Here is a 25,873-nt window from a genome sequence, read left to right as displayed (position 1 = left end):
TCTGTTTTCAATAGCCCTCAATAAGGGATGGGTTTTATAAACATTTTTACAGTAAAAGCTTTGAAGCATACTGTTTTTTGAATTTGTCTTACCCTGAAATAGCATTTTCTGAAATACTTTGCTTGTATCACATTGTAGTGTAGCTCCAAGCCCTGACTTGGACTTGGTGGGTCCAGCTGGGGCAACTCTCACTGAGAATGACTGTGAGCCTAAGCATCTGTTTGCATGTAGAAGGTATCCTTGTTCTTCTGGAGGTCTCTGTTTCAGAACAATGGGACTACCTTTTAAACTGAGGGTGAACCTAGAGTGAAAGACAATCTATCTGCTGGGTATGGCTGTAAGTTCCCTTAGTTTTAGTTGGTTTATACAGAGGAAAGGGCATTTTCAAATTTAGTCTGTTCCCCCAGATCAGGTAAGGTACCATTGGAGAATGCAATTGTTGCTAGTATAATTGTCTAAACTGGGATCCTCATCCATGTAGAAGCTTTGCACAGGAAGAAATTCCATTGCTAATGGACACTGCTTCTTCAGCAAATTTCTAATGTTGGCCTGGTCTGTGAATTTCAAATAACTTGTGCAGAATTCCTTTACGGACTTGAAGCCATTCCAGGGGTTTAAAAAAAGAATAGAATTGTGGTGTCTGTTTCCTCCTTGGTGAGGATAGAAGACAGGAAAATGGACACATTTACTGTCTGTGATTATTGGCAGAATCCTGCACAAAGCAGATTTTGTAGCTTGACAACAGCTGTGACTCAAAGCTGCCTAACTTGCTTGTCTCTGTTTGTAATTATCTAATCCTGCTTAGGCTTTCTTTTCCTGAATACTGGTTGTGAGTATTCCTGAATACTGTATGGGGGGAGCATTTCCTACAGTAGAGGACTAATACAGACTAAGGGCCTTTCCCATCACAAGGTAGGATGCTCAGTCTAAACAGATAGCTATCTGGTATTAATGGCTTGATTTCTTCTGACTTGTTCATCAGGTCATATTTCTCTTTAGGCCTCATGAGAACTGTTGCTGTCTTCTGGTCTGTGTTCTTAAAAGAAGAATGCTAAATACTCTAAATTTTTTAGTTACTTTACTGAAAGCTGAATACTGTCAGCATCTGCTGCTCTTTCTCAAGAAGAATTCTTGTTGCCAACCTGTTTGTTCATGTTTTGTGTCTCCTGGCATTAACAGCTTCTGGTGGCTGGATGTCTGATACCTGCAGGCATGTCAACATGGCTCTGCTTCCCATGTCAGGGAATCTGCTTAATGCTCTGGCTTAAATGGAGCAGCTTCGACCTGGAAACACCGACTGTTCATCTTGAATTGGCAAACCGCTCTAAAGGTGATTCAAATGGGGGAAACCTACTTCAGGGAAACTTGTTCAGCATAAGCAGAGAGGAAACTTAGGCCTGAGAAGTTTTTAATCTACATGCAGTGAATTTAAGGTATACTATTGATTTTGTAATTCTGGAAATACAGAAGCAATCCAACTACTTTTTAATTAAATGTCATGTCTTTATTAAAAGCTAAAGTACTTGCATGACTTACCAGTCACTGATTGATTCATATAGAAAATAAAGTTTTAATAAAAGCTGTTATGAGAATTGCCAGGGTTAGTTCCAAAAGGTAATGGTAAGATGTGGTTCTCGCTTCATCTATAAATCCAAAATTATTAAGAAACAATTAGAGGAGTGACTGAGGTCACTTCATTTGTTCAGTCCTGGAAGAGGCTGAGGGGAGATCTTGCATCTGTCTACAGCATCCTTGTTGGGGGGAAGAGGAGGGGCAGACACTCATCTCTTCTCTGTGGTGACAGTGACAGGACCTGAGGGGATGATTTGAAGCTGTGTCAGAGGAGGTTTAGGCTGGGTATTAGGAAAGGGCTCTTCACCCAGAGGGTTCTTGGGCACTGGAACAGGCTCGCCAAGGAAGTGTTTGCAGCATCTTGACAGATTCAAGAAGCATTTGGACAATAGTCAAGCACATGGTATGATTCTTGGTATGTCTTGAGTCCCTTTCAACCTAGGATATTCTGTGATTCTATGGAACATGGAAAATGATGGCCTAAAGTAGATGTAGCAGTGTGGTTAGGTCTTCAGAAGTTTTTCCAAGCAGGCATTCAGACTTCCTGCCATGGGAAAAACAAGGTAAATATTTTGCAAGTTTTAAAAGTAAAACATTTAATTTTTTTTTTGGATTTGTTTTCTGCTTAGTTATGGCTTCTGTTAGAGGGTCCATGCTTGGAGGCTTGCTTTTGTTATGAGTTTTCTGTTTCTGTTGATACTCTTGTCCAAAGCATCTATGGCAGGCACAGGACCCAGAAGCTTAAGCAGTCTTTCTAGTTATTTTAAGACTTCTGTTTAAGTTGACAGCAGTCTGTGTAAAGTCCTGATAGTAATTTGTTGTCATTCCTAGAGATTTGTTTATTTAGTTGTGCAACTGACCAACACATCAAATGTTATCTAGTTATCATGGCTGCCTCTTTTTTTAATATGATTTTGCCTCAAGGTGGCCAGGAAGGCCAATGGCACCCTGGCCTGTATCCTCAATAGAGTGACCTTGAATCCTGTGTCAAATTTTGGGTCCCTCACAACAAGAAGGACATTGGGGTGTTGGGGAGGGTCCAGAGAAGGGAAACAGAGCTGTTGAAAGGCCTGGAGCACAAGTTTTATGAGGAACAGCTGAGGGAGCTGGGGTCTTTTAGTCTTAAGAAAAGGAGGCTCGGGGGGACCTTACCACTCTCTACAAATGCCTGAAAGGAGGGTGGAGGAAGGTGAGTGTGGGTCTCCTCTCCTGGGTAACAAGTGATAGGATGAGAGCAACTTACCTCAAGTTGTACCAGGAGAGATTTAGATTGGATATTAGGCAAAATTTCTTCACAGAATTGTCAAGCCCTGGAATAGGCTACCCAGGGAAGTGGTTGAGTCTCCATCCCTAGAGGTATTTAAAAAATGTGTGGATGTCTCACCTGGGAATATGGTTTAGTGCTGGGCTTGGCAGTGTTAGGTTCACGGTTGGAGCTGATAATCTTAAAGGTCTTTTTCAATCTAAATGATTATATGATTCTGTGGTGGTGTGGATAACTGCATGGACCCCAGTATTTATAAATAAGAGCTGCATCTTAGGTGTGTGTTTTTCTAGAGGGAGTCAGGGCAGTTACAGGGAACACTTAGCATTAATTGTAACAGTTTTCATTTCTATGAGGGTGTCCTTGGGTAGCTTTTAATGCAATGAGTGTTTCTGGGCTCCTAAGGATATGTAGACTGTAAAGTGTTGGTAAAACTAATTCTTGCAATAATTTGTGTATAGTAACCCAATTAAAAAGGTCTGGTTAAAAGATGCTGTCCTTTAAAGAAACTGTTAAATCTTTGAAATGAAAGAAATATAAGCATATATATTCTTAATTGGCGTTAGAATGCAGACAGTCATTGTGACTGGTTCTGAGTGGGTTTGTAATCCAGCTGGGGAACATTTGACATTAAGCATACTGTAACCCATTGTGAAGGCAGATTGTAGTTAGAACTTTTCATGGTTCTTTAAGAATTCTGATTCAGCTGTAAGTAAAAATCAAAAGATTTTATCTGGTAGCCAAACAATGCAGATGATTCATCAGAGCATACATAGTTAAATAATTTTTTGATGGAAGGAGATTGAGAGGAGGAACTTTCTGAGATAAGATCTGCCACCTCTGCCTTGCTGGCCCTGAGTGGTGCAGGTTTTTTTTTAAGCAAGAGTGGTTCTCTGTTCAATTCAGGTGTTCCCTGTCTTGCCTGACACAGTACTTCTCTACACTATGGACACTGCTACGTGTAGGAGGTTAGCAGTGGTCTTTGGTGGAAACACTTTCCAGAAGCCTCATCTAAAATGTGGTGTACAGAAACAAGTGTTTGCTGAAGGTCATTAGGGCACTCTTTGCCTCTTACTTAGGTAGAATAGAAATTACTGGCCTGATGACCCAGGAATATATTAATTGTGACAGGAGTAATTGCATTCATAATACATACCAGTTTCCAAGGTGTCCAGTTCAGCTGTGTTTTGAAATCATTACAGTCATATTAATTTTGGCAGCCTGGAGATAGTAGGATTTTTGTGGGTAACTTTAGCATATACTTGTTAAAAATGTCTGTTCAGAGTTAAAATGACTACAAATATAAAAACTTAAAATGTCACGTCAGATTAAACTTGAAGTTTAATGTTTGCTACCATGTTTTAGAAAAATAGCTCCTTGGCTTGACAACAACTCATGCTGCAGATATTGTGTACAATACAGAAATTTTTAAATGCTTCTGAATTCCCATAAATTTTTGTTTGAGCACGCAGTGTACTTGACAGTCCAACCTCACATCTTCCCTGTAAGGTGCTTTGGAAACTGCTTAATTTAATGGGTTCTTTTGGCCAAGCATAAAAAGTTTTTGATATATTTGGGGCACTACAGGGCTTGTATATTATGATCAGGTATTTATAAAAATGTGGGTTAGCCTTAAAGCAAGTAGCTTGAATTTCATAGCATGTCAATTATTTTAGCTGCAGGTGTTATTCTTATTATTGGCTTGTGTGTTTTCCTTTAATTATTGGGATTTGTTTGGAGTTTTTTTTATGTGTGGGTTATTTTTTATTTTTTTTTTTTGGTGCTTTAACTTTCAATTTTTACATGTGCAAGTATAAAAGTTAGTTGACTAATTTAGAAGTTTAAGTCCAATTTATGGAGTTGGGCAATAAATCAGCCTTAGGAGTCTTCACTTTATCTTGTGCTCTTGGTCTTGGTGGCAACTGTTCTATTTTTTTTTAAAATAAAATTTTAAAGGAGAAGAAACTTTTGAAAATGGATTTGTTATGTGTTTGGTGTCTTACTTTTCTTCCCAAATACTATCAAAAAAAGTTTAATGTTTGATAGTTCACAGATAGGAGGCTGTAAGATTTTGTGATGCTTGTGGTAATAGTTGTCATTGAGCATGATGCTTCTAGGTTAGGTTTTCAAATTTTCTCAAGCTGAATTTTAGTTTAAAGCTATAAAAGCCCAAGCATACATCAGTTTTAGTTCCTAATAAAAAGCAACTCTGCCTTGTGTTGATTGTTTCATGCTTCGGAAAGCAAGTGCTTCTTCCAAAGGTCAATGTCTTCTACTGGGCAGTACCTGTAGGCTCACTGCAGCTCTTGGCTGCCTCACCTCCTTTTCCCCTACTGCCAGTAGTCCTGGCAAAACCTGTCTTCTGAAATGAGATGTCTTTAGGTGAGCAAAACCTTGGTTGATGTGAAGAGCACATAGTAAGGTGTTTTCAAGAGGGAATTGGTGATGAACAATACCAGCAACAAAGGTGATGTTACTGGTATTGTTCCCTAAGAGACCTTTTGTCTAACATTTTTATTACTGCCTTTGAACTAGATGAGCCAGCAATGTGTGTAAGGACAGGAAACATCCTTACTGCAAAAGGACCATAACAGAATATGTTGACAGAACTTTGTGAGGTGCTAAAAACAAAAATTACATGAGCTCACAGGTGCAAAATACTGAATAGTGCAGGGAGGAGACCATAATGGTAGAACTTTTATTCAGCATCTCATTGACTGGAGGCAGCTGAGGAGAAGGGATCAAGAGTCTGTTGCTAAACTGACCATGCATTGTCATGGTCATGACCTGAGAGACACAGGGAAAGTCTACTGTACATCAGGGAAAGCATTTTCAATGAAAGGATCTGTGTAAAAGATCCTATTTAGAGGGCCTTTATGGCAATGTTGATCTAAGCCAGAACATGTGCAGGAAATTGCTGGTAGAGTGCTTGGAGAAATTGGGAATGATATCTTGCATGCTAGACTACCTTTGAGATTGTTGCGTTCAGGACTGTGAAACTAGGAATGGGTCTTGTTTCCCCGACGTAGAAAAGATGTTCTGGGTGGATGTGCTTGCTACATGCTTCTGGGGAGTCATCCTTGGTTCCTCTTCAACTGTTCAGACCATTATAAATCCCTGAGAGGTTAAAAAAAAAATTAAAAACTACTGAAACTAGAAGGTAGAGTGCTTGATCCCAGGAATGTAGTTTTAAAGTTATCTTTTGGACCTGGCAGCAGAGAAAGGGATCTTATTTTAAATCAGGAGTTCTTCAAACTGTTAAAATGGCCCTGGCCTTTTCTCTGTAACATGAAGAAAAAGTTACTTTCTAGGTAAAAGTACCTAAAAAATGCTGACCATCATGCTTGCTATTTCTTTATCTTCCTGTTGGGCCTTATGTTTCTAAGTGTCTGGGGAAATATGGTGGCACGGCTACTCTGTGGACCTTTCTTCATGTGGGAGAAAGCCATTAGAAAGACCACAAATCATATTTTCCTAATATTGGCTATACAGCTTATATGTGCCTGAATTCAGTCTACTATGGTTTTTCAGTGTTCTTGGAAAATGTGAGTGGTTTTCATACTCCTGGGTGTAGACCACCCCATTTAGCCTGATTTTAGGCATCTGGTGATGTGAAATGTTGTACTCCTGGTAGATTGGGACTGCTTACAGAGTAGGCACTGGGCCATAGGGGAAGTGCTGCTATGAAGCACATCATCAGGCCTCTGTGTCTCTTTGTCTGCTCTGCTGTGAGCTTTGCTTCAGAAAACGGCTGTTTAATTAAATGCCAGGACTCTTGCCAAATTCCAGCATGATGTAATTAAAACATTCCCCACAGGCAAGCTCTGACCCGGCATTCAGTGTGGATCAGAAACCTGATGCACCCTGGGGATCACGTTCTCCAAAGGGTATTCTTCCAGTTTGAACAGAGACCAAAAGGACATGAACAGATGGGGAGCAAACAAGCTCATCTGCAGAACTGTAAGGTTTTCAGTGAGCTGCATCTTTTCCTCCTGCCTGTGCAGAAGGAGCAAGTAGCCACTTTCAAGCACAGTTCAGTCACCCATCAGGTACTGATACTTGTGTGGGTTTTTACAGTGTTGTGAAAGTTTGTCTACTTCAGGACAGTGTATCAGTGCAGACTTGTTGGATGAAGAGTGACATGACCACCTACTTCATCTGCTGATTTTTACAGCTTTTTAAAAAGAATAAATAATCTGTGGAAGATCGTGTGTGTCGTGACCCTGCATTCCGTTGCAGGGATCCTGTTATATGTCACTTGGCAGTTTGTTTTACCCACTGTGGTGGGTACTTGATCAGCTTGCAGAGTTTTTATTCTCAGCTGTTCTTTTCAGTGAAAATTAGAAGATTAACTGCTTGCTCTTGCCAGGAATAGGAGAAATAGCTTTCCCTGCAGTTTTCCAGAATTGTAATGTTGGTTGTTCCTGCTGCTGGACTGCAGCAATAGAATAAAATTCCAGTCCTTCAGAACTTATCTTCTTTGTTGAAAGAGTCAGATGGATAAAGAAAAGCAGATTTGAGGAAACAACTAGTATTTAATACTAGTTGTCTTGATAGATATTTGCCTACCTACTGGTAGACTGCTTAAATCATGGAGAGCTTCATCTGAGAGACTAAAAGGAGGCAGTATACTTAAAGAGCTTTAATGAGCTTGAAGAGAACCTTGGGAAAGTGCTTGCAGATGTTGCTAGGTAGTAGATGGGATGGAAGGCTGTGAAAGAGGAGATATTTGGCTGTTTTGTTTTCAGTTAGCAGGACAGGATATGGTAAACGGTGAATAAATATCAAGCCAATGGTACCTCCCTTATGACAGGTACTGCCTGTGGGTAGTTTTCATTGTCTTGATTTTTAAAGAGAGCAGTGCACACAATCCAAAGTTCTTGCCTTAAGGCGTTGTGTATCAGTGATGCCTGTTTTGGAAAGGGTGACTGGGAAAGTGCTTAAGAAAGGTTATTCTGCACAGTTGCAAACTAGTGGAGTGGGATAATGACAACTGAGGCTGTGATTTATCCCTTTGAAATAGCGATAGTCTTGTGTAGTGAAAGGTCACCATGGGGACAGATCCAGCTTTTTGTTTCCTCAAAGAAAAAAGTACCTTTTCAAACAGGTATTTACTAATGGTAGTTACACACTTTTAAGGTAATAGAAAATGAAAAGGGTGTGATAGTAGTCCTTTTTGAGAGGTGTACTTTTCTTCAGAGTCAGATGTGATAACTGTACCAAAAAGGCATCTGCTGTTGGGCATTGACAGCCCAAGCTGTCAATCTCCGAGTTTGGAGATGGATCAACCTTTCTGTCTGACTTAGAACAGTGGACACATGCTTAGTATCCATCTCTTCCTTTGTGTGCCAAAACCACTTTGGCAAATATTCTTCTATACTTATGTATATTTTAAAATGCTTTGGATATAAGATTCAAAATGCATTTTGTTATTTTTGAGTGGACTGACTTAGTAAAGATATTTGTTATTAATAGATGCCTCTGTCTACAGCTTCAGATTTTGTAGTGATGCTAGTGATGCTTTCTGAAGCTGGGTTTCAGCTCAAATAAGTGTTTTTTACTGCAAAGAAAAGTGTGCTGTATTGCAAAGGAAAAACTCAGAACACTGCAGATTAAGAAGTAACCATTGAGAAAGCTTGCCTTGAGGTGTTTGCTGACATCTGAAATCCAGAACATGAATTTCAAAATAGTAGTAATACTGGTGCACTTGTTGCATTGTACAACTTGGATTTCTGAAATTATCTTAAAAATGGACACACTCTTGCATTTCTCAGTGTGTCAGAATTAGTTTCAGTATGTTGTTTTAGTTTTGGAGAAGTCAGTTTCAGTAGAGTTATTTGGTTTCAGTATTAATCAACAAAAATTCCCTGAAATGTTGAATTACTTTTGCATTTCAATTACATTTTGCACTATGTACTAATGAACTGGTAGAAGAGTATCTCAACCTTCTGAAGGCCCTTTCTATGTTAGAACAATGATTTAGCTCACAGACTTTACCCTGAATAGTATAGTGGAGAATGAGATAAATCACCAAAACTTCTAGCTGGGCTGGACAAGCAGTTTTGCTCCTGCTGTATTGGTACAGATAGTTTATGAAGACTAAATTTTAAGAGGGGTAAATAAGGGTCTTGGAATGCCATGGTGCATTTCTCAAACTGCAGTTTTACAGTGGCATTTAGTTAAAACTTGTGTCTGAAAAAGAATCTCATGAGTTGTTAGCAGCTCTCTTAAGTGTAGTTAGCAAAGGTAAGCTGTCCTTTAATAGGATATTGTGGAAATGAGCACTGGAGCAAGCTTCCTGCACCTGTGGCCATTTGACATCAACTGTGTTTTGATCTGATATGCAGCCATAGCCCTGCCAACACTGCAGAGGTGCAGGTGTTTCCCTCTGGCTCGTGTAAACTATCTGCTTCCCTGGAAGTAAAATGCAGCTTGCTATTGCCTACAACTACAAAAGTAGATGCTTAGTAGTCAAGGAAGTGCTTGGGTATGAAAGGTGCCAAATGGCACTGAACAGAGGTTTTCAAAGAGGAGGGAGTGGGAGGAAATGCGCAACTGTTGTCAGTTCCCAGGACATAACTACTCTACTCCATGCTCTACTTCTGCATGTAAAAGTCCAGACTTGCTGTGTCTGCTAGCAAAAATGGACTAATGTGATTGCAAATTTTATTAGACTTATTAGAAGTCATCAGACAGGTTGGAGCAAATGCAGGAAGATGCAAACTGAATCCCAGATGACTAAATTGGTGAACATCTCTACACTTGAAAGACACGTGTTTCTTGTCAGACAGATTTGTGGTCAAGGAGTTGGAACAGTTCTCACAGAAATGAGTTAATGGTGGTGACTGCTTTCAGCGGTATGAAGCTAACCAGAGAGACTGAAAGAACTGGGAAAGGTTGAGTTGTATTGTTTAATGTCAAAGCTATTCGCTTATGTTTGGCTACTCTTGCCTGACAGGTCTGCCAAAAAATGCTGCTGTCCTGGGCGTTGCTCAGTTTGGCTTGGTTCATCAGGCACATCTTTCAAAGTAAAGAGGAGTAAGGGGCTGATCCTTAAGTAGAGCCAGTTGGGCCATCTTCGCATTACACTGCATAGGTAGCTTAGCTGGTTTCAGGATGATACAAAAGCCATGAAAATGTAGAGTTGAGTGGAAGTTTATTCAAGGAGAGAACAGAAGTATCTCATAGATCGCGTGCTTGGACCCACTGACCACAGAGCCTGGTGCGTTTGCCATTAGCCTCAGCTCATCTGACATCCCCATTTGGATTTCTAGTTTCCTTCTCAAGTTACCAACCAAGCAATTTTTGTAAAATAAGCTGTTTCTTCTGTAATAATTACTGTTGCGTTGTACCACTTTATGTGATTTCTCTCAACTTTTGAGTCGCCTCAGTTATTGCAAATCTTAATAATGGTTGAATGGTTGGTTGTGGATTTTGTGGTGTTTTTTTGTTTGGTTTTTTTTTGTGTTTTTAATTTTTGGGTCTGTGTTGTTTGTTTGGTTTGGGTATTTTGTTGCTTTTGGGATTTTTGCATGTTGTTTTTATTTTTGGTGGTGTTTATTTGGGATTTTTGTTTTGTTTTCTTTTTGTTTGGGAAAAGTTCTCTAAAATGATCCATGTTTCTTTGGGTGTGGCTTCTGTTAGTTTCTTACCAGTACTGATTAATTAAAAAATAAGTGCAAAAGTATGATCAAGAAGAGATGATTCCCTGAGTGTTTCAAGAGTGCTCACATGACATTGTAGTAAGTATGGTGAAGATTTGGCATCAAATGACAGAATATTAATGCAAGCTGCACGTCCTCTGTCCTCTCTTCTGTACAGGTAGTGGGTTGGCTCAGAGCAAGAAACTTAGGATGAGTTAAAAGAAAATTGCAAGGATCAGTGCGATGCTGGGCAGGATGCTTGGGAGCTGGAGCCTGGCCCTGCTGCACCACTGCTGGTTCCTAGAAACCATCTCAACAAGAACATCAGGAGCAAGAGATTTTTTTTGAACTGTCATGTGTAGTGGTCACTGACATACCCACTCTGTTTCTGTTGTTTCTGCCCTCTTTTTGTCTGATGGAGATGTACCCTAGTTTTAGTATTCTTTCTTTCCTGTAATGAGATGCTAATACTGAGTGCTACAAGAATGAGTTGTACCAAAGAGCAGAACTAATTGTTGGTTCTGCTGGAAAGAAAGGGGGAGGAAAAATGTCTTTTCACAGACATTAGACAAAACGCTTTTGAAAGCAGTTCTATTTTAATTTTTTTCAGAATTTCAGAATTCAGTTCTATTTGAGCTTTATGGATGTATTTCAGAAGGAATTTTATAATTCTACAAACTGTAACAAATCAACTTTTATGACAGTGGCATGCATACTAATAAATAGTAAGAATGAAAAATATTTCAAAATTAAATACTGAATTATCAGCAGGGAAGATACTAGTTTATTAGTTACTTTTTTTTTTTTTCCCCTTAATGTGTCCTCCTCCCACTAAAAACCTGTGCGAGTTGTAAATAACATGGCCCTGGTGAAAGTTGTAGGACAAGCTAAAATAGTGTCTTTGTCTTTTTGTTGCTGGTTTGTTGGGATATCTTGGAGTATGCTGTGATTAAAACAGATGAAATTGTAATGCCTTGAGGGAGATACTTTTATATTTAACTCTTCTGAGAGTTTCCACGTCATGTTTTCTGACAGGAAGGTTTTTTTGTGAAAGACAGCTGAAATATAGGTAATGGTACAGAAGGAATAAAAATGCTGAATTGGCACTGAAAGCACGTTGTATGGAGAATTACTATCCTAGTCATATTCTGGGGATAGATGAGCCTCTATGTTATTTTGGATAAATTTTACTCTCAGTGTTCAGACTGTGACTGCAGTGGCAAATTACAGTAGTGTGCACAATCTATGTACAGAGCTGAGGCTAGAAGATTAATTTACATAATTGAAACTACAGAGTGTTCAGTAAGAATAATAGAATTTTCTATTATTTTAAAATGATCTGTTAAAACTGTGATTTTTAAAAAAATCAGGCAGGTTACTGGGTCTTTTTGTTCTTGCTTTGTGGTTTAGTTCTTTTTTAGTTTTCAGTGCAATCATTGCCAGACATCTGTGGTTAGTGCAACATTAGAACTTTGTATTTAATAGAATTCAGAGAAAAAGGAAGAGGAAATCTAAAGCTCATTGCCAAATGTATTGTGTGAAGCCTTAGTTTGATTTCTTTTGTAAGTATGGCTTCTTTCATGCTCTTAATCATTTTTAACTCTGTTATTACATGCTGATGAGTTTCATTTCTGAACCTGCTAGTATGAGGCTTGTCATTTTGCCATTCTTGATTGCCAATTAAGAAGAATAGGGATATTTCTCAAGTATGTAGTTTAGTTGCCTTTAAGATACCACTCTCTATATATGCCTTTTTTTCACCAATCTGTTTAATTTAGTTTTTGTAATCCCACTATTTTTCGAAGTCTCCTTCTACTTGCATCCTTGAGTCAGCCACTTCCCTTTCCCCGTCCTCCCCTCCCTTTATCCATCAGTAAAGAAAAGCTGGAAGTGACTGTGCTTATCTAAAACAGTAGAATGATCCTTGTCTGGTTTTCCTTAGCTGTCAGGTTCTTTTGTTCTTCTTTAAGTAAAGAAGTCATCTTAGGCTGTCAGATCTGTATTCTCATGTGAGAGATTTTGTATCACTTTTCAAAGTGTACACTGATAGCAGAGTACTCTGTATGATGTCTTGATAAAGATTTTTCACTTTCTCAACTCTTTACCATTAACTCTGACTTAAACAGCTGTCAAACTGCAAAATTTGGGAGATATTGTGAGGTTGATTTTTGCAGTGTTACTATACACTACACCCAAAAATGCTGCTTCCCCAGCACTGCAACAGTGGCCACTTCCAGCTGGGGGTTTCTTCTGCTTCCAGATTGAGCAGTAAAATTGATAGTGTCAAGTTTAATATTAATCATTTTGTTTAGATCTTGGAACTAGTTGTTTATGAAAATCTAAATACAGGTCTTAAGTGTTAATGGTATTATAGTGGAAGACAAACATGTATTTGGTAGGTTTGATTTTGTACTGCTGAACTATATAATGAAATTCAGACCTATACCAAATGTCTGATGTGTTCCAATGCAATAACAGGTTGCAGCCACTTCAGAATCTAGACTGGAGTTCATCCTCGCAGGCTACCTCCACTCTTTGGCATGTTTCATGCAATAAAGTGCAAATGAAGTCTCTACCAATTTGTATTTGGTATTGAACTATTGAACAGAAAGCCATTGCCTTTTCTGAATGGAAAAGATTAGCATTTTTTTAAAATTACAATACAGCTGGGAAAAAAACAAAATTGAAGTAGCCATTTGTCAGTGTGAATTTGTCAATGAAGTGACTTTCTCAGAGAAGGTATAAAGCTAGAAAAAGGGTTTTCTTTTGACTTAATTGTGTTTATTAATTTCTTGTGTTGGTTTAATAATTATTTTTGTCTGTTGGATTAAAATATTAGAGTTAAGGTTAGGTAATAAATTTGAGAACACTGTATCTTGAGTAAATGCCCATTTTAAAACATGGTGGTGATTGGATGACAACTTGTAATTGAAAGTCCTATATTGAATGAATGAACATTTTCTAAGAAAATTCTGATTGATAGGAAGACCAAAGTTTTATTTCCCTGTTTCCTTGGCAAAGTAGAAGGTTACAGAGTAGCAACAATTTTTGGTACGCAGGCTGAGCCATTTCAGTGAAAGACAGTATTTTAATCCTTAGTTAATGCTAGTCCTGCTAAATAATAAAAAAGGATGTTAAAGATTTCTCATCTTGTTTTCTTACTTTGAGTTCAAATAAGCGAAGTAGTTGCATTCTCAGGCAGCCTAGACTAAACATTTCATGGGTTTTTATCAGTGTGTGTTTGAAAAGTAGAGCTTAACACTTGGAGTGGGTGCAAATTCTGGCATGCAGGCCACTTAGCAGGTGCGAGTACTCAAAGTAGTTTGATGCATTATTGATTGTTTATAAACCTAGCAGTGGTGTTGTTTGTCACTTTGTATCATGAAATCCTTTGATAAAGGATTCAAAAATTGGGTGTGACCTTCATAGTCTCATATAAGGGATCTTGGTTAACAAGCCTCATCAGTGAATGCTGAAGTTCTCTAGAAAAGGGATAATATCTAGAAAAGATATTATCATCTGTTACATAGAGGAGGCAATATGCTCTGCCTCTGTTTAGTCATTAGATTACGTGAGTCCACCTAAAGACTTCATTAAATAGACCCTTTAGCTATTCTAAACTCATAGTGAGTTATTTAGCACCTAGATGAGAGTTAAAGACATCCTGACTACAAACCCAGTAGGCTTCTAGCACAGCAATTAGAATGTATGACTGTGCAAACAATTTTATTTAAGCTTCATGATTTTTATTCAGACATTCTGAAGTCTTGCCTTGCTGGTAATAAACATCATTCTGCTAAACAGTTCTGAGAAATTCAATCCCCCGCCTGCACTTTAATGTATGTTTTTAAAGCCTTTTGCAGTGTAGTGGATAAACTATTGTGTCTTGCTAGCTGCAGAACTTCTACAGCCATATTTACATTAGAATTAAATAATGCTTATTGCCTTTGTTGTTACAGCTTCACCTTTCAAGTAGCTTCCTATGTCTGGTTGTAACACTGCCTCAAAAAGGTGACACCAAGGAGCTGAGCCTTCCCTGCTCCGAGGTGCTCACCCACCTGTGGCTGAGGGGCTCAGCCATGACCTGTGGTGGGGCCAGTGGAGCTGGCTGGTACCTGCACCTGGAAAAAGTTCCTAAAGGTTATAAAAAACGTAAGGTGACTTACTCCCTAGCAGAGATTTATTAGTGTAGCCTGTTGGCATTTGCAGGAGGTTTTGTCGTGTGCTGTGGTACTTGAGAAAGTGAGGCACGCACTGACTGGAAGAATAAAACTGGCCAAATTGGCCTGTGGGACCTGAATTGAAATTTAGCTTAAAACTTACAGAAATGCTGCAGAACTAAGTGTACTATTTCATAGCTAAGTTATGCCAGATTTCACAGCCAAATTTCATAATCCTGGAAGCTGGAGCTATGATTAAAAAAAAAAAAAAAAAGTAAAATGCTTGTGGAGATTCCACTTGTGAAAGTTTAAAAAAATATTGTACCAAAGAACCAGTGCTAGCACATATCAGCAAACTCTTCAAACTTCAGCATGCTTCCTGTGAAACATTCAGTTTATTTCATTTCCTTGGGACTGAAGTTTGTGCAGATAACTGTTTGTTTTATCATATTCTGACAAATGTTGGATGGAATAAAATTTGGAGCCTGCTTGCTATATTGACACATGTTTTAATTTGGAAAAAAATAACAGGAAGCTTAAGAGCCATACTCCTAGGATTTTAGGCAGAAGATCAATGTGAATTTATAAATGAATATATTTCATCCTGAAAGCAGTTCAGAGAGTAACAATGCTTGCAGGTAGGTAACTTCAGTGTTGAAACAGTGGTAGTTTGCTCAGCAGTTAAGAATTAATAAATGGAAATCAATTTTATGATATATAATTTCCACTGGTAAAAATATAAAGTTCAAGGAGACTGATTGTAATCCAAATGTTCTTGTACTTTGGATAAATGAATTGATAATATTGCATCTTTAAAGGATATAATATATCGGCAAAGCCCAAGTACTGCACTAGGCTGCTGATTTCCATGGGAATACTTGGAAACATACTGGGAGTCTGCAGTCTTTGGAGGTGCAGATTGTAAAGGGATACACTTGAGGTTTTGTTGTCTTGGACCAGCAATAATGTGTGTCATGGAAACAAGAGAAGGAAGAGATTTTTCTTTCCTCTTGAATGATCCCTGATGTTTTGAGGTTTGGATTGGTTTTCTTTTTTTTTTTTTTTTCTGGATCTCTTTTTGATGTGGTTGGCATCTATTTGATTTTAAAAGAACTTGTCTGAAGATATAAAAGAGAAAGTAATGATCATCTGGTAGGAAAACCATGCACATATGCACTTTCACGTTGAGAAGTTTAATTTGAATAATGTCATTTGGATAAGAATCGATGGCTTAAGTAAACAAAATTTTCAATTTTTTTTTGTATCAAAGTCATTGTTATATAACACTTCTGGACAGTTAAAGAGATTAATGGATATTCTGAACTTAATTGCTTTCTGCTTTCTTTTCCTAAATTACTATTTTGTTTTTCTGTTTTGGCATTTTGTCTAACATTTCACTTCAGAATGGCAAGCAGTGGATTTGGGATTTGGCCCTACTATCCATTGAATTCCTGAGGTACCTGTCACTGCCTGCTGAAGAAAGGTGTCATCACATAAGAACTTGATGTCAAGAGAAATGCACTTGTTACTTTCCAGGGTGGCACATAAGAAACAATGTTCAGGTCAACTTGTCTTTATAAGATCTTAGAAGGACATATAAAATATAGCATGCAAATGCATATACACCAGAATCCAATGCAAATGTGCAGTAAAAAAAAAAAAAAAAACCTAGTAAAATTGTTTCAGATGAAGTGAAGGGGATTCACTGCTCTTCAGACTAGGCCAGGATTTGCCTTTGTGGTTCCAAAAATAGTTTTTCAGTGTCAAACAGTTATAGACGGTTCTTTCCCAGAGAAGTTTAAATTGCATTGATTCTATCCTGACTGATTTGTGATGTGTTTGACACTTCTCAGCAGTGACTGTGACTGGCAGAATCCAAAGTTTGCAAAACTGAAGGTAGCAAAGATTTCTATAAAACAAACATAATGTCATAGTCAATATAGCCATCTGTGACAATAAAAAGAAAATTAAACACCTTATTTTAATAGTTATGATTCAAAAAGAGACAAAGTAAATTTAATAAGGTTGTGGGGCTATGGAGTAGAAAGACGTCTGTCTGAAAAACCTTCCTTGGGCTACAAAGACCTGAAGACAGAGACAATGTTCAGGAGAAGTATCTGTTATATTATAGGATTACCTGATTCTGGCTTTCTCTCCATCAGGATCAAAATGTAATCTGTAGGAAATGGGATACTAGTTTAGATGGATGGAATCTTATTCCTATGACTGTTGTAAGATTTTGGCAAGAGTAGGCGGAAAAAAACCCAAACTGTACTTTTGCTTCTCCAGAAGCAGGTCAGAGACATGATTTGAATCACAACTGTGTAGCTGTGTGATTCTTTGCAGGTGTTGGGAAGCACATGTTACCTTTGCTCCCAATGCAAATTATGTCGTATTCTAGGAAAATAGGTTTCTTCTACCTTATCTACCTACTGCCATAGTGCAGTTTCCTTTCTTTTGGATTGCTGCTTCTGCTTTAGAAATAAAGAACTGTTGACTGTATGAAGGAAGCTCTAGATGATTGCAAGTCATGTTAGGGAAGCTTTTGGCAGGCCTTTAATTTGCTTATGCAGAGGAACAAATGCCGTAATTACTCCTGTAGTCTGCAATATTGTCCTCTGTTTGGTCCTTCTAGTTGTCATTGCATTAGAACTCTTGTCAGGGTATATTTATTTGCAGTGACTTTCTCAGGGCACTTTTTGAATTGGAGAGGAACTGGTCTCTGGAAACCAGTGTTATACTGTGCTTTAACTTTTCCCTATGGCATTAGGAAAATCAGCAGTCTTTGAATTTCTGTGATTCTAATATTCCATGTAAGCATTTAGGTTGGAAAAGACCCTTACAGTTGAGTCCAACTGTGAACCCAGCTCTGCCAAGTCCATTGCTAAACCATGTCCCTAGACACCACATCTACATATCTTTTCAGTACCGCCAGGGATGGTGACTCCACCACTTCTCTGAGCAGCCTGTTCCAATGCCTGAACACCCTTTCAGTGCAGAAATTTTTCCTAGTGTTGAACCTAAACCTCCCCTGGCACAACTTGATGCTGTTTCCTCTTGTCTGTCACTTGGGAGAAGAGGCCAACTGCAATCTCCAGGCGGAACAGCTGCTGCTCTCCTAGTCTTTCCCGTTTGGAGAATACTTAAATACTGTTATGTTTTAGCTCTGGCATGTGTACTTGGGTCTGCAGGAGCCAAATATAGTGTACTGGAAGCTTTGTTTTGCACTGAAAAAAAACAAAAGAAAAGATATATAGTGTCAGCTAGTCTATTTGAAACACACTGAAAATTATTAGAAAGTATCTACTGCTTTCCCTTCATTTGAGTGGAGAGTTTCAGAGTAGGCAATAAGGAAAAGGACTAGTTTTGGGGCTGTATACAGTAAGAGAACTTCATCTAAAAATATAATTACAGGTAGAAATGTACCCAACCAAAGCAGTAACTATGGGGTTTTTTTTTCTTAACTTCTAGTTTTAAATTCTTGCAAGGTCTTAAAATGTTTTAAAGTTCAAGTAGATTTAAATAATAAACATCTACACTTACATCAGGCATTTCACAATTTCTACAGAAGTGTGCAATTGTAAATATGTTGGTACTATGTGTACTGACAGTAGCTTACAGTGGGTAAAATATTTTGGTTATGCATTTTGAGGTGGGCTTGTATTTGGGCTAAATAGAACTATTGTTAATGCTATTGTTAATGGAGAGGTATGGAGCCTGGGAAACATTCACTTTATGAAAACAACCCATGCCATAATTGACTATCTTACAACTTGGCTGTTATTTGGTATAACTGACTTCCTTTCCCTCTTTACCCCCCTCCCCCTCAATCTTAAAAAAAAAAAAGAGAAATTATTTTTTTAGAGGAAATCCTGTTTATTTGCTTTGAGGAAATAGTTTTTTTGAGTTAGTCTGTTTAGTTTTGTTTTCTTTCTATTAATCTGTTAAGGAGTGCTGATACCCCTTGGAAGTTTATTTTCTGCCTCTGCAGTTGCAGTTTTTGATACATAAGGAGTTGCTGGTAGTGACAATACCACATAAATACCTTTCCTGTCAGCAGTGATTTGATTATCAGCTGCTGCAGGTGTTTCTTGTTTGGCCTCTTTCTGGGAAAGAGCGTTTAACATCTACCCTTCCCTGTTATCTTCTGCCTTTCTTCTACCACAAACTTTGTTGCCTTAGCTGTAGAGTTCTTTTGAGGCAGTAATTTCTATAAAGACCACAGTCTATTACTCCAACTCATGTCACAGCTTGAGAGTAATTGAAGTGATATTCTGGAAGTGCTGCTTCTTGGTTTTGCTTAACTTAAAGGAATGTAAAAAACAGTTAGTGAATCACTGGAAATACACTTTTTTCTTTCTCTTTATCAACTACTAGCTTTAGGTATTTATTTTTTTATTTTCTTCTGACTATTTTAATATCCTTTCATGGAAGTTCAATTCATAATTATCTCTCAAATCTAAGCATGTTAACTAAAGCAACTTCCTGTGGAGAATGATTCTCTAGGGCTGGCTGATGGATTAAGTGGCAGGACCTTGGTTGTGAAGCAACCTACATTTGCACATTCTCCAGTCGTTTCCCATTAAAATTTAAATCCTTGTTCTGTTGTAGCACCTTTAAAAAGCAGACCTCTCTTACATCTAAATGTTATGGAAACCAGGCATGCTGTAACCCAGAACCCCAAGGAATGCTTGATTGAAATAACAGATCAGAAAAGTCTCTTGCTAACATTCCTGTGATTATAAGTTTACCCAAGTGACAGAAACTTGGTGTCAGCTAGCTTTCTGCATACAGCCTAATTTTGGTCAAAAAAATAACACAGGTCTTAAAGGCTTCAGTGATGCAGTGTTTGTGGGGATTCACCGTATTTCCTCTCTCTAGAATTATCTCACTTTTAGTGCTCATTGGGTTTTGTTCCTGCTGCAAAGTAGTGCAGTATTCTGTTAGTAATTACTGAGATTGAGTAGAATTAGTGAAGAGAAACAGAAGTGACTCCTTAGATACTCACAGATAAATAAAAATACAGCTTTGGTTTAGCCAGCTCTATTCTTCTGTAGTATTTGTCTGGGTTAATTTTTAGTATGTATTTGGATTTCTTTTGTTTGCAACTTGTATCTAGAGTTTGACATTCTGCATATAGGTCTGAAGAGATTGATTAGGAAATTCAGGAAAAGCTTTTAAGAGAGAAAATGAGTGAAGGAACATTCATGGGTTATGATTTACAGTTAAAAACCCTCCACCATTAGTGAAATGTTAGTTTTGAAATGGTGTATTACATCATGCAGTGAGCATGGTAAAGGAGAAAACACATACTTTGCTTTCATTTTCACATAACCAAGGGGCTTGAGTACATGATATGAACACATAAGACAGAAATCTAAACTCACTTAACATATTTTAAACATAACCATTTATCCTGGTCTGTGTTAGAGGTATTTGAATGAGTAAACAGAACATTTAAGTTCCCCTAATGTTTGTTAATCACAAACATTTTAATTTAGAGCTCAGAAAATATGTAGTGAGAGGCTCTGTGGCATAGGAGACTATTTGCAGCCTTAATACAGTGCACATGCTAGAAGTTACAATGCAGTGAATTTCTATCCTGGTGTGTACAAAATGAGCATCAGCTGTTTGAAACTTAGTTTAAAGCTTTTTTGGAATTGTTCCAGGTTCAGATATTGAAGGTCTTGCTATTTCAGAGTTGATACTCACATTTGTTCTCTCTCTCTCTCTCTCTCTCTCTCCACCTCTTTCTCCTTTTGCAGGCAAGGGCAGCTCAAGCATCTCATCCGACGTGAGTTCAAGTACGGATCACACACCCACCAAAGCCCAGAAGAATGCAGCTACCAGTGAAGGTAGGCAGCTGGTACTCATTACCAGGGTCATGCACCCCAGCAGAATCCTAGCAGTTTTCAGAAGAGGAACCCCTTCTCCTCATTCCTTCTGTGTACATTGCACAGTACATTCCTACAGTAGCATTGGCCTGCTAGAAATTCAAAAACAGTTCTTCCTTTAAGCAGTATTCACTTCTACCTCTAGTAGTTTCTGTTTTAAGTTTGTGACAAAGGATTTAGGATACTTCTGCAGAACCCAAATGTAGAGAGTTAGGAGTAATTTTGTGTGACACTTTTTTAGCAAAGGCTTTTTGAATTAAGATTTTATGTGATCTGGTTTTGCAGTTACATTTGAAGTATATGCTTGATGGAAGCTTTTTGACATACATCTTAGGTCAAATATCACCCTCTTTCTTTTCATGATGTGAACACCATGAAAATGTGAGTTGTTTGAGATGAGTTTTCAAAAGTGTAGCTTGGGACATGAAGACCTGACACAGATTTAATTATGTCAGTACACCTCACCTACAATTACTGGAGTATGTCATCACCCAGGGCTAGATATTTAATGTCCAGGGCAAGAAGATGTATCTGTCAGTATCAGTACTGACAATGTTTTATGCTTCTCTGAACAGAGAAATGCTGATACTTCCTTTCTGACTTCCAAGGTGTGAGTAGGTGTGCTCTGTTAAATGGAAATATATTTGCCCTAGTTTTTACAGTTGTGTCTTTTAAGGCTGAGAGGAAATAAGTGTATATAGTTTAATGAGGTAACTCTGTCATAATGATTTGATGATACTTAGTATACTTGGTAGTAATCAAGTTATAATTCTGATTTCTTATACTGTCACATTCTTACAATCGTCACTACAAATTAAGTTACAAAGTCTGATTGTTTTCAGTCTAGCTTTATTTCTTATGGTTAAAGAAAATCAGACTTTTGAATAGTCTAACTATGACTGTAGAATCTGTTCAGTAAAAGCAGTTCATGTAAGTAATAGATGACCATGTAAATCACAAGAGTTCTGTTGTTGGGCATGCATAATCCCATACCAAGAATGAATATCTGGCACCTATGAATCATGAGAGATACTGGTTTAGAATCTGTGCTTTTTAGTCCAGCTAATAAATTTAACAAGAAACAAATAAATGGTTAATAATGTTAAGTTGAATAGTAGACTTCATGTTTCTCTAAACCTGTACCTCAAAAGTTTTGAGGTACCTGAAAGATCTGAATTACCAAAACACAAAATAGATTTAGGAAATGTATTCTCTTTATGCAGCCAGGAATGAAAAACAAAAGAAACCACAAAAGAATAGTGGAAACTCTGAAGTCAGTACTTAATAATTGCTCTGAATTTCTTTTTTACTTTAGTCTGTAAAGCATTTTTTCCTTGGATAAAATAAGATTATGCATTATCTCTATGATTTGTTCTTAATTTAGTCCATTATTGAGACAGTGAATACAAATGTTGATCTTGAAATCTTCACCACTAGTTTGCAGGTGACTAATTCGTTAGTGAAGAAGGCTTACATGCAGGCCAGCAGTTGCTGTAGTAAAAATATGTTTTTATGAGTTCACATGCAAAATCAAGAGTTAAGAGCAGTTAATTGTGTATCTATGTTTGGAGGCAATTTCAGTTTCTAGCCTAATTTTTCTGGAATAGTGTGATTTGACAAATACTCTGACAACAGATGCAGAAGTTGCTTCTTCCTCAGCCTGTGCTATTACTGCTTTCTTACCATTTTTTTCTCCTGAAGAATTACTAATGTGGAGCAGTCCAGTATAAATTACCTTAATGTGGATTGCTGAATAATCTGGCAGATATTTTGACTGTCATAACCAGGGAGCATAAGAATTCTGTGAAGGCAAGTGAGACTAGAGATATGGAAGTAATTGGGGAAAACCAGGCACTGTTGCTGGAAGACACATTTATCAGTTCTGTGTCTGGGTTTTTTACTAATGCAGCCTCTTTTCCCCATGAACAGTAAACTGATGCTGAAGGAAGATTCAGCTGATAATAAAAATTCATACCTTCTACAAGATGACTTGAGTTCTGTTCTTACAGAAGGCTGAAGTTTTTATCCTGTTCAGTTGCAATGTCTAGGGATCGGCTAAGAACAGGAGTCTGATTGTGTTAGATGCTGTACAAGCAGTGGAACTTATGTGTTTTGAGGTGTTTGCACCCCATTTTAACCTATTTTTAACTGTTAGTTAAATTTACCTACTCTGCTGTAGTATTTGCTTGCCATGGTAGAGTAGTATCTGCCCAGCACAGAGGTTGGTACATGTATCTTTCTTTTCACCAGAGTCTGTTTACTGCAGGGACAGAATGCTCCAGTTCTGCCTATATTGTAAATTCACAGCCCTGTGTGTTGTTCTATGAAGGAGCTTTGTGTTGTGTAGTGAGCTGCATGCAGCTCTATGCAGGTTTGGTGTGGGAAGGAGTAGGAAACATTGCAGGTGAACCCTTCTCTGCCATGGGAAAAGATCCTGATTGAGCAAGTGGCAGACAGCTTCTTTGCATCCTCTGAATTTCTGTTGCCACGTGCATTCCTGAGTGCTCAGCTCTGTGAAGAGCATAATTTTTGTTTGGGGCTGAAGGGTTTTCACATCTTCTGCTTTCCAGCTTTTTAAATGGACCTAATTCTTTGCAGTTCTGCCCAGCTTGTCTTCTGTTTCTGTAAGACAGGTGACACAACACTTGTTGAAGCTGAATCAATGGAATTAATTGAAACAAGGGAAGGGAAATTTATGGGACTGATCCAGCTTTGCTCTGGTGCTCTTCAGCAGAGAAGCAGTCATGTAAAGTATTGCTTAGGCTGCTACATATGCCCAAGAACTGCAAAAACATGTCAAGCGGGACTCTTGCTTGGAAGGGCAGACCACCTCAGGAAGTATCTGACAGCAGGTGTTATCTTGCCATTAGTTTAAGAAATCAAACCACATTCTTCATCCTGATGACTGCAACCATGTTATATGTCAAGTTTCAGAGCTGTGATGTTTCTCTACAGAATGGGTACCAGAAATAGGTAGCAAGATGCTTTAAATGGCTTTTGTTGTTCCACTCCTAGATATCCTTTTAAGGCGACATCATTTAACTCTCTTGATGGGCATGGGTTGTGCAGTTACGGCCAAAATAATGGTACCCTCCTTCACATTGTGGAGATACTCTACAGATACTCTGTAGAGTTGTGGAATATTTTATGTTTCAAGGAGACAAAATGTTGGCTGTGCTATTGAGTGTATCTGGGTAAAGGGCACATCTTCCCCAGACAAGGACAGTGTGTGTTGGTATCCTTAGCTGAACAAGCTTCTCTCAGTGATCTGTTTGGAAAGCAGACTGTACCTGGCAGACTGTGCAGCTTCCTAAATTCAGGCTTCGACATACCAGTGATGCACTTGAGAGGGATGCAAAGGTGCTGAAACTAGAGTCCAGTGGCTCTCACTTTGTGTACTTCATTGAAGGAAAGGTGGCAAAACCCAGATGTCTGGTCTTCTGTGGCGCGAGACCGGTTTGCTTGGCTACAGCTTAGCTCAGAAGGAAGCGTGGCAGCCTATGGGTGTGCATGCACACTGATGCCTCCACACTGTCTCCTCTTCTGAGGATACAGGTTTTTTTCAGCTTTGAATATACACTGCCTTTTACTCCTTTTCACTCTCCGACATTGTCTGCAATTCTTTACCCTATCAATCAATTATAGTTGGAAACGCGAGAACACATGAGTTTTTACTACCCCCCATTGCTCTCTGGCAAGTGAAAGACTAAATGGATTTTTGTGGGCCATTTAAATGCAATTTGCTAGATACAGTCTCAGCTGGAATATTATTGTCTGAAACTTGATTTAGAAGATTAGACTGAATGACTGCTTTTGTACCAGCTTACCTTGATCAGAGAGTTTTCTTCTAACACTTACCTGCAAAGAGTGGAATGTTGTGTCCAAGCTTTGTATTAACTTGACTGACTGTTTTTCAAATAAAAAATCAATACTGTTTGCACTTCATGTATAGCACCATTAAGATGTAATCCAGAGGCAATTTTAAATTGAGAGCTCATGTATGAGCTCAGTGTAGAAGTTCCAATTTATTTCTCAGTTCCTGTAAAATCAAATTGAAGGATTAGGTCTGAAGTAAAACACTATTTTAGCAGAAAGGCTCAGTGCTGAAGTACTTCTGAATATATCCCATTAAATCTTAGTATTTGAGTTTTGCAAAAACACGATGAAGCTGCTGTATTTTCAAGAAGTTAAAATTTTATCTGCTTTTAGTTGACTTCTAGAGACCTTCAAAGACTAAGTATTTTACTTTGTTTTTTCTTTAACAGTCCTCTGACAATTCTAGAGTACACTGCAATGTATGTTTAGTGTGGAGATCAAATGAATTTGTTTTGGCAGTAGCTGCTTGTATGCATCTCAACACATAAGGTATTTCTTCTGCAGTTTTAGTGTGTACTAGAAAAGCCCTCCCTTTCATAGTTGTATCCTCCTCCTTGTTTTGTTTGGGTTTCCTAGTGGTTCTGCTGGACTTGACAGTGCTGGGTTTATGGCTGGACTTGATCCCAAGGGTCTTTTCTAACCTAAATGATTCTATGACTCAGAGCAGCAGAGCCTACAGCCTGGTGGGAACAATTACAATAATTTACAATTATTAGAAGCTGTTCCTTCCATTAATTCATCTTTGGGAGGTGGGGGAGAGCTGTGTGAAAATATAGCATTTTGCAAACATGTAATAGTTTAATTATTCATGTAAAAGTTTTACCGTACCCTGTGCAAGATGGCTTGATTGATGAGGTTTGGGGCTGTTTGCCATCCTTTTATTGTAGGACCTGGCCACTGAAGCTTCTATATAGAATTTCTTTTTTTCCCCAGAAAAAATCGACCTCAGTATCAGAAAACATTTATCACTGCTCTAAATGGGAATATATTAAGTGACATTTCTTGAACACAAATTTATTTGGGTTGTGTGCCTCCCATTTCACCTTACAAGTGAGGGAACAAAGTACTTGTTATAGGATACTTTCAGGGAAGTTGTAATTAGTTTAATTTCTTTTGTCTTTGTGATCACATTTTTTTCAAAGCACATGATATCTTTTGGATCTCTGAGTAATTCCTAATTTATTCAATGAATGTGTCTTGGTTTTGGAAGACAGGTGTCTGTTAGGGAGGGCAGGAGCCTTCCTTGGAATGAAAAATGTAAAATCCCCTCCCTCCAAATTATTATAATTTTGAAATCAAGGGCTCCCAGGCAGAGATCTGGGGATAGGAATAACAGTTCTTTACCAGTATTTATAACCAGGCAAACAAACAACAATAACTACAGCAATAACAACAAAACAGAACCAGGGACCCCGGGACAGCTTTCTCGGCTGAGATGGGATGGAGGAGAGGCTTTGTTTTCAC

At 38.2% G+C, this 25,873-nt stretch overlaps 1 protein-coding gene across 2 annotated transcripts in view; it reads left to right on the top strand.

Moving 5' to 3' along the window:
- FBXL7 (F-box and leucine rich repeat protein 7) overlaps positions 1-25,873 on the top strand; it is a 183,955-nt gene that overhangs the window by 25,396 nt on the left and 132,686 nt on the right. For both annotated transcript variants that reach the window (XM_015619907.3, XM_015619906.3), the window contains one exon: positions 20,405-20,494. In XM_015619907.3, the coding sequence (XP_015475393.1) occupies positions 20,405-20,494 (90 nt within the window). The remainder of the gene's footprint in view (positions 1-20,404; positions 20,495-25,873) is intronic.

Source organism: Parus major, chromosome 2 (genome assembly GCF_001522545.3).
Source record: "Parus major isolate Abel chromosome 2, Parus_major1.1, whole genome shotgun sequence".
Taxonomy (NCBI): domain Eukaryota; kingdom Metazoa; phylum Chordata; class Aves; order Passeriformes; family Paridae; genus Parus; species Parus major.
Note: the sequence above shows the minus strand (reverse complement) of the source record. Positions and strands in the feature narration are given on the sequence as shown.